Source organism: Theobroma umbraticum, unplaced genomic scaffold (assembly GCF_002168275.2).
Source record: "Theobroma umbraticum cultivar Fairchild unplaced genomic scaffold, ASM216827v3 scaffold_204.0, whole genome shotgun sequence".
In the NCBI taxonomy this organism is placed as follows: domain Eukaryota; kingdom Viridiplantae; phylum Streptophyta; class Magnoliopsida; order Malvales; family Malvaceae; genus Theobroma; species Theobroma umbraticum.
This window is the reverse complement of record NW_018397267.1, coordinates 1,988,254-1,997,645: the sequence shown is the minus strand read 5'-3', so window position 1 is coordinate 1,997,645 and position 9,392 is coordinate 1,988,254. Positions and strand designations below refer to the sequence as shown.

At 35.9% G+C, this 9,392-nt stretch overlaps 1 protein-coding gene across 1 annotated transcript; it reads left to right on the top strand.

Annotated features, from left to right (window-relative positions):
- Nucleotides 1–1,365: 1,365 nt before the first annotated feature.
- On the top strand, nt 1,366–7,706 carry LOC110423731 (proline-rich spliceosome-associated (PSP) family protein). Its single transcript, XM_021438061.2, has 18 exons — nt 1,366–1,703; nt 2,035–2,154; nt 2,245–2,370; nt 2,468–2,530; nt 2,885–2,992; nt 3,505–3,582; nt 3,731–3,823; nt 3,929–4,015; nt 4,656–4,757; nt 4,847–4,966; nt 5,095–5,157; nt 5,663–5,796; nt 5,980–6,061; nt 6,170–6,228; nt 6,317–6,362; nt 6,506–6,597; nt 6,686–6,755; nt 7,405–7,706. Exons 1-18 carry the CDS (start codon nt 1,446–1,448, stop codon nt 7,474–7,476), a joined length of 1,773 nt encoding a protein of 590 aa, XP_021293736.1. The 5' UTR covers nt 1,366–1,445; the 3' UTR covers nt 7,477–7,706.
- Nucleotides 7,707–9,392: the final 1,686 nt, after the last annotated feature.

The window sequence follows — 9,392 nt, the reverse complement described above, 5'->3', positions numbered from 1 at the left end:
GATCTGGTTTTTCTTTTTATTGCATGGAAATAAATTAAATGTGGCTTTCTTTGTTTTCTGCATTTTTCCTACGTAAGCAAACACTGAAACAGCCATCCCGACGCGACCAAGGACAGTTACGTGGGTGAATGGGAACCGTTTTCCACGCCCTGTTTCTTTATATCCAATCATGAGATGCCAAGTCGGTTTCCTGCACCTCCGTGTATTTTTTTGGTTTTTAACAGAACCGAAGTATGTAAGATTAGATTGACCGGACCTCACTGTTTGGACAGATGGAGCGTTCCAAATGCTCTCCCGCGTTGTTGAGTTTTGATTAGCTGCGGTGCGACTCGTGAAAATTGAATGTAAAGGAATACCAAAACTTTCTCAATTTTAAAACGGCACGATATTTAATTTTTATTTTTATTATGTTTAATTAAATTTTTGTATTTATATTTTAAATTAAATAAATTTTTATAATTAATAATTAATAATTATTAATTAAAAAGTTTTTCATTATTTTATATCAAGTAGTATTAATATGATATAATAATAAATCATAAAAAATATTAATGTGAAATAATAACATAGTCATGTGACCTTTTTCATCTTTCACATCAATTAAATCATTAAAAATAATTAATTAATTATTAATTATAAAAATTTATTTGATTTAAAATAATAGTATAAGGTTTTAATTAAATGTAATAAAAGAAAAATTTTTAAATTTTTTTTCAAATATTATGCTTTTTTAGAACAATATTCTTTTGTTTCTTAAATATGTGTTACTTGCTGACATACTTGCATACCAAATGTAGATATTAATATTAATCTCTTTTTTTATTTTAATTTTAAATAAAATTTGAATTTTTTTACTTATGTTGACATATCATAATTGTTTAATTATATATGAAAGAAAAATTATTAATGAAATACTTTCTATGAAAGTTATATTTGTTAATGTGAAAGTGCAACTTGACATGACATTAAATATAACTCAAAATTATATTAAAAAATCAATATAACTTTCATTTTGAAATTTTTGATTTCGTGTGAAAATTGACTCAATTCTTCCACCCACATAATGGAAGAGAACATCAAGGAAAACCCAATTTGGTAAATGTAAATGGTAGGTCAAAAATGGATAAAAAAAAAAGGTCATTTCGTTTATAAGGAGTATATATTGGGCCTAATGTTATGGCCCATGAAGACTAAATTGGGCCCATTGAGATAGCCCACTAAAAGCCCATTTCCTGTGTCCAATAGTAACAGACTCTGAAGCCCAGCTTCATTTAATTTCCTATTCGACAATAACATGACCGACTCAGAGCCCAACTTCTCTCACGTGCCATCAGATCCACAGGTGCTTATCCCTCACCAGATATAACCGCCCACGCACACTTTTGCCTCCCGTTCCCACTCTCTCAAAACCCTCCCGACTCCGTCCGTCCGATTGAACAACGAGAATGACCGCCGAGGTACTCTCGCACCAAAACGGTGCCGTCATATCCAACGGAGATCTGAATAAAAAAAACTCTAACGCGAACCCGTCCGTCGCCTCCAAGAAGTCTCGCGAGAGCGAACGACGTCGTCGCAGGCGCAAGCAGAAGAAGAACAAGAAGACCTCACAGCTGCAAAATGACGCCGCAAATGGTGCGGTTTCGGAAGGCGGCGACAGCGACGCCGGCGAAGATGAAACGAAGGAAAACTCCGATCCTCAACAGGTATCTCCCGTTTTCTCTTTTGAGAATTCTAGGGTTTTACTGATATAATTGTTTCATTTGGTATCTGTATTTCTTCGTATAGAATACAGTTTTAGCATGCGCTTTTGATAGTGATTCAAGGAATTTTGGTTCTCTGAGCAAAAATGGAGTTGAGAATATTTTCATTTTTTCCTTGTAATTTTTTATGTAATTATATATTTTAGTCTGACATTTTTTCTTATAGTTATTTGAGTTCAGTCTAAGTTTTCCTTTAAGCCTATCCGCACTTTAATTAACTTACATTTTGTTTCGATATTGATTTTAGCAATTTTCTTTTTCCTTGAAATTTTAGATCACGGAACAAGTTGTGGTTGAGTATGTTCCTGAAAAAGCTGAGTTAGATGATGGTATTGATGAGGAATTTAGGAAGGTTTTTGAAAAATTCATCTTCTGGGAAGCTGCTGGTTCTGAGGTAATTAAAGTCTGGTTGGATATTATCACTTTTATTAATTTTCAAGTTCTTTATCCGTTCTCTAAAAAACTTGGTATGCTATGTATACAGGAGACGGATAAGAAGGATGAGTCTGCTCAAGATGCGGATGCAAAGAAAAAGGATGATTCTGACTCAGATGAGGACGAACAGGATAATCAACAAAAAGAGAAAGGCGTATCAAATAAGAAGAAGAAGGTTTTTGTTTTTTCTCCCTTTTTTTTCTATTATTCTTGGTTATTATGGTATTTTGTTGGTTTTGATGAGACTGAACCTATATTGTTATAATTGACAGCTTCAAAGGCGGATGAAAATTGCTGAACTGAAACAGATTTGCTCAAGGCCTGATGTTGTGGAGGTATGCATAATTTTTCTCTTACTGTTTATTTGGAATTTCTTTATCTTTCTGCATGTGTAGCTGTTAATGTTCGGTTCTCTTTATGGTCATTTGAGAAACCTGTCAACTTTGTTCTTAAACCAGCTTTAAAAAATTTATAGCCAAATGTTGAATCAGAGCACATTGGCTGCAAAATTTCTTGATAGGCTATGAGTTTATGAATTTTTTTCTTTTGAGATGAAGAAATCTTACTTTCTTAATTTTTCTTTTCATGGTTAGTAAGTGCTTTTGTTCGCTCTATTTTTCTTATGTAATGGCTTTTATTTTTCCTGTGTTTATAATTCATTAGTGTATGATAGTTATGTTTATTTTCAGGTCTGGGATGCAACCGCTACAGATCCTAAGTTGCTGGTTTTTTTGAAGGCATACCGAAATACTGTTCCTGTGCCAAGGCATTGGTGCCAGAAAAGGAAATATTTGCAGGTTAGTGATTCTTGGTACCATAACGACTAATATGGGTCAAATATGTGTGCATGGTTGGTAGGCTTAATATTGATGAGTGATTTAGGGAAGAGGGTGAGGGAAGATCAAGTCGATAAGGTTTCTCTTATATGTATATACGTGCTTCTTGCAGGGGAGCGGCTGTGACAACCTTGGAGCCTGGACTTGTAGGTGTTTTGCAAAGAGGACTCTTGATTGATTTCTCTTTTAATATGATTGCTCTGTGGGTTGGGATATAGATATTTATGAGGTTTTCCGGTAGCATAGCATAACTTTTCATGCTAGATGTTGGGGGATATTTGTTCATTGTTAAGGTGCTAATTAATCTGTTTTGGATTTTCAGATGCCTTTCCATTGTGCTAAATGCTCGGGCTAGATCCGTCTAAGATTTATTTATTTATTTAAGTAACCTGAGTTGGATGCTGAAGTTTCCTACTGTTTTTTGGTTTTGTTCACTTCTGGTATCTCATTGTGTTTTTGGATCTTTTCTGTAGGGAAAGCGTGGTATTGAGAAGCAACCATTTCAGCTTCCCGATTTCATTGCTGCGACAGGAATTGAGAAAATTAGACAGGTAAATTTAATTTCATTACTATACCAAATTGTGTAGTATCCTATTTATGTCAAGAAAATCATCTGTGATAGATGCAATTTTGGAAAACTATATAATGATATTCTGGATTTAACTCAAGAATAAACTTATGTTCTCTTTTCTCATTCAGGCTTACATTGAAAAAGAGGACAGTAAGAAGTTGAAACAAAAGCAACGTGAGCGTATGCAGCCAAAGATGGGGAAAATGGATATTGACTATCAGGTTTCTTAGTTTCTTGCTTCAGGAATTGCCTTTTTTCTTTGGCCTCGTATCTGAAATGATAGTCTTGTTCCTTCTAGCTAATGATGTTCCGGTTTCTGCTTTTAGGTTCTCCATGATGCATTCTTTAAATATCAGACAAAGCCAAAGCTGACAACTCATGGGGACCTCTATCATGAAGGGAAGGAATTTGAGGTACTCTTCTGCTATTTTTACTTGGATATGAGGCTTCCTTTTATACTTCATCAATACATGTGTCAGTTGATTTTAAATTGATATACAATTATAAAGACATCTTAAGGCTGTAAGTTGAATTGTTAAGATTTTTGGGACATTAGGGCATTATAGGATAGCGATGTACTGCAAATTTTGCAGATGATAGGAGCATATGCTGGGTCCTAAGTAGGTCAGGGTGGTTTTGTTTACTGCAAAATGCAAGCAGTTACATAGTCTAGCTTAATTCAAACGAAACGAAGAAATTTTGTTTTATAAATGCTTGTGTGAGTTTCTGGGTTATAGAAACTGGACTTCTCAATGGACTTAGTAGGGCTTGAGAATTTTGTGGATTAAGTGCTGTGAGCTCAGACCTTTTATACTTGTAACATGTAGTCTTATGTTGCTATTTAAACCTTGTGTGAATTCATTGGCCTTCTAGTCACCATGGTGACTCGGCTGAAGCATTCAACCTAGACATGTATTATGTGCTGAAACTGGCTTGTGATATTGACACTTTTCTAGGTAATCTCGAATGAAAAAATGAATGTCTGATGATATATGTCTATTTTTTAGTAGTTTTTCCCATTGTTTCAAATTAACATTGTTCTTTGGACTACAGGTAAAGTTGCGGGAGATGAAACCAGGCTCTCTATCACATGAATTGAAAGAAGCACTTGGTATGCCGGAGGGTGCTCCACCACCATGGCTTATCAATATGCAGGTTAGTTTGGTTAAAATCCTGAGTTTATTTTTTGCATGTGATATCTCAGTATTTTTGGTATTGTTTTAACTGGTAATTTGGCCTTTCAGAGATATGGTCCTCCACCATCATACCCACATTTGAAAATACCAGGGCTAAATGCACCCATCCCTTCTGGAGCAATCTTTGGTTATCACCCTGGTGGCTGGGGCAAGCCTCCAGTAGATGAGGTAAGCCTTTAGAAGTTGTATGTATTCTTTGTGTTCTAGTAAGCTTGAAGGCTATCTTTACATGAGGTAATCTTTTTAATATATCCCTTGTCTAACATTCTTTCTTTTTTTCTAATTATTGTCAATAGTATGGACGACCTTTGTATGGAGATGTTTTTGGAGTTCAGCAGCAAGAACAACCCAACTATGAGGTACTTTCAAGATTTTTATGAAGAGTGTATTTTGGATGTTCTTTTAGTTCTCTTGACTGATATGTTAACTCTGGGGCTTTTAGCAAGTGTTTTGCTACTTGTACTTTTAGCAAGTGTTTTTCTACTTGTATTTTTATTGTTCTTCATATGATAAAAATTGACTACAGTAAAAAAGAATTGATAAGGGTGTAATGTCCTAACATTAAGGAGCCACACAACTAGCCTCCATTCTTTTCCCTCTCTAGGAGTAGAACAGCTTAATTTATATTATAATTTTGTGTTCTCCATGATAATGTGTAAACTTTTGTCAAATTCTTTGAAACCTTGGATTTTGCTGGATGATATTCTGCTAGAAACATTCAGCCGAACCTGGTTCTGGTGTGGATTATGTATTTGGCTAAAAGTGCCATTTGTATGAAAATGAAGATTAGTATTAATAACTTCAATTTTTTTTTAAAGTAAATTTTCTTTTTTTTTGTGCCTATAATCAAATGATGAAATCCAGGAGGAGCCTGTTGATAAGTCAAAGCACTGGGGTGATTTGGAGGAAGAGGAAGAGGAAGAAGAGGAAGAGGAAGAAGAGGAGATTGAGGAAGAGGAGTTAGAGGATGGCATTCAATCAGTCGATAGCCTTTCAAGGTATTTTTTTTCTTCCAGTACTTTATATCTGTTTAGGGTTGTAAACTGTTTTACTGCCCAAAATTGTCAGGCCAGGTGCTTTGTCAGTTTGATTTTGACTTGATAAATAGCCATATGATTGTTCTATGTTGTGTTTGGAGTAGTAAATTTTCTAATAACCATTTTTTCCCCTTTTGACTCCAGTACTCCTACTGGAGTTGAGACACCTGACGTCATTGACCTTCGTAAACAGCAGAGAAAGGAGCCTGAGAGGCCTCTTTACCAAGTGAGTATTATATTTAAAACTTTTCTTTGTCCACATTTCATAGCACCTATGTATATATGTTTATGATATTCCTTCTCATTGCTTCTTGTTTGTCTTGTTTCTTTGAAGGTACTTGAAGAAAAAGAAGAGAGGATTGCCCCTGGGACTTTACTTGGTACAACACACACGTAAGAATCTGTGATGTTTTTTATTCTTTTTGGTTCGTATAGCTTTAAATCTTTGAATAAGGTAATCAAACTTGTTTTTTACATGCAGTTATGTGGTTAACACTGGAACTCAAGACAAGTCAGCAGCCAAAAGGGTAAGAGAGATGACTTGTATTTGATCTTGCAATTGTTTCCTAGGTGGTTATATGACTATAGTTGTGTTAGGTTTAGAAGTTATCCTGAATTGTTATTTCTTTCATAATTTGTGTGAATTTAAATTTTCTTTCTCTTTTCGCAGGTTGATCTTCTTAAGGGTCAAAAATCTGACAGGGTGGAAGTTAGTCTACAGCCAGAGGAGTTGGAACTTATGGACAATGTGTTGCCTGCAAAGTAAGTTGAACTCTTGTAATTTTACCATCTAAGTACATGTAGTCCCTGAAGTTAAATTTACTTTGCTCACTTTTGTCTATTTACATAGGTATGAAGAAGCTAGGGAGGAGGAGAAGCTACGAAGTCAGCGTGAGGACTTCAGTGATATGGTGGCTGAGGTAAGCCTTAGCATTCTTTTTGATGAAAAATGTTGGGTGGGTTTCTTCACGGGAGAGGGTTGACTGTTTTCTAAATACTCTAAAAGCCAAAAGAAGAAAAAGAAAAAAAAAAAAAAGGCCTGCGTCAAATATGACATTGCTTTAAAATTAGCTTCCGGGATTTGTTGACAGACTTCCTACTCTGCTGACATGGTAAAATGAACATAAGTGTAATGTCATTTTCAATTCAATGTTATTGATGATATAAAAGATGGTAAAATTTTACTAATATTTTCTACTAACAATCCAATCAAAGGTTGAATGCACATACTATTTGCAACCCTCACAGTCATATTACATCTCATAATAGGTCCTTCAGTTTGACTCTTTGTTGGATGGTCAGGTGTGCTTGAATTTAGTTGAGGTTTTTTAAACATTTGGGTCACATGGTTGATTGTGCTGTTTTCGTTATTAAAGTCAGTAGAATATTTTCAACGGTACTTTCTACAGACCTCTCTGAAAGGGGAGACTTGTCTTTTGAAGTCTTGTTTTTGAACTTTGGATGGAATAGATCATATGCTTGCATGCTTTACAATTTTGAGGGTGCCGGAATTGGTTGGGGTTTCCATGTTTGTTAACAGTTGTAATGATGAGATTGTATTTGGTGCAGAATGAGAAGAAAAGGAAGCGAAAGATGCAGGAGAAAGAGGGGAAATCAAAGAAGAAGGATTTCAAATTCTAAGGAGGCCAAGAATTTTTTCTTCCTGGTGTTAGGAATAGAAGCTAGCGTTTTAACGTCTCGGAATTACCGGCCTGGATTATCTATGTTTATTTGGAAGCTGACTTACTCTCTCCCGTGGAGAATCAGAGTTCCTTTATGTTTGTGTTAGATGGTGTACCCAATCCGTTTTCCATCAAATGTATGCTGTATGATGCGCTCTATAATATAAAAAATGTGAATTATACCTATCACCACCTCTTCTACTCCACTGGTCTAATATTTATTATTATTATTATTATTGGCTTATTGCCTCCAATGCGTTGCAGTCTGGACCTGGAAAAGACGTACGAATTTGTAATTCAAGCAGTATTATCTTTTTGTGATAACCAAGTTATAGACGTATCTCCAATTCTCAAAATTTGACTGCAGACTATAAAGTGCATGATAAGTATTGGATTCATTTTTAGGATTAGGAGTTTTGCCCGTGGACATGGAGAAATCCGGAATGAAAACTGATTGGGTTCCACTTGCATCTAAAGAATGGGTGCCTAATATTTTAATCAATGTCAACCACGCCACGCCACGCCACGCCACAATCTTAAACAATCTTCACTCTATTTTTACTCTAATCCCGCCAAGTTAGTGTAATCATCAAATAGGTGATTCATTTCATGCAAATGTAAATAGTTTCCCATTTTCCCTTTTGGGAGGTACAAGGTTAAAGAAAATCATTACAAACAAATGGGATTTTGCCAATTTTGATATGCAGAGAGGGTTGGTGAGACACGCATGCTAAACTTTTTCATCCATGCCGACGCCAATGCCATCGAGTGGTGGTGAAGATTAGATAAAAAAAGAAAAGCCCATCCTCGTCAATGATTCCTCTGTCTGTGTTTATGGATTTTCATGCGGTCGAGAAGTCTTAGCATGAACCACGTCTTTTACCTTCCAAAATGATGACTCCGTAAAGAGGAGGGAGGCTGAGTTGGAATTTGATTTTGCTTCCTGTAGCCATGATAGGTCCTGCTCACTTTGCCTGCATGAATGAACCAAGGCCCCAAAAGTTGATAGTAATAAAGATTCTAAAGTGGATCCTCGTCATCACCTATGTCTAGCACCATCTTCGCCATTAAGAAACCAGATTGAGAAAGAGAGATAGGGGAGATTTTAATGGTAAATTCATGGAATTGAAACACGCCACGCACGCTTACCTCATGGAACCAACGTCAATTGCTTACCCTTACCCAACTCTTTAACATTTCAGGCGGCGGCCTTATTTAAGGACCATGGAAGTTTTAACATCATTAATTAATTAATTAATTAATTATAGTAACAAGTTTTCATTATTATAATCTACAATGTTTTTAAAGGATTCCACTAAGTACTCCAATTTGTCCAATAATTGTAGAGAATTTTTTGATTGATAACATGTATGAATAATTCTTTTTTTGGTTTCCTCCTCAGCTATCACTTGACCTCTTAGTCTTTCCATATGCTAATGCCCTACAAGAAAGGGCAAGAAATTTCCCCAAAAAGAATTATAGGAGGCATGATTACAAATTTCTTGACGTTACATGGAAGAATATTAAGGTCTGATCACAAACTAACTTCACCATGCAGATTGAGAAGGGGCTAGCAAGGGCCGGGGCGGACCAAGGCCGAAGTTTGGGGCCCTCAGAGCTGTGAGTGTTGCTGGCTGATAGGTGCTGTCAAAGCCTACGTTGACACTTTTGAGAGAGCTGGATTCTACTATCAGGAATCCAACTACTAGTATTATTTGGCACTTGAGCCTGACACTTTCTTTATCATTTAGCCAACCGTCAGATGCCGCAGCTTGACACCACCGGTCTCTTTTTTTATTTATACCTTACTTCTTCGTTACTCTCTCGTAGACCTAATCCATTTTGACCAACCATGGCCACCATCTCGAAACTGAG

What these genes read in the sequence shown, in the direction of transcription:
- LOC110423731 (XM_021438061.2), top strand. Translation starts at nt 1,446, where the DNA reads ATGACCGCCGAGGTACTCTCGCACCAAAACGGTGCCGTCATATCCAAC. An exon ending in AAGAACAACCCAACTATGAG is followed by an intron (nt 5,158 to 5,662) that starts GTACTTTCAAGA and finishes GATGAAATCCAG; the next exon opens with GAGGAGCCTGTTGATAAGTC. An exon ending in TCAGTGATATGGTGGCTGAG is followed by an intron (nt 6,756 to 7,404) that starts GTAAGCCTTAGC and finishes TATTTGGTGCAG; the next exon opens with AATGAGAAGAAAAGGAAGCG.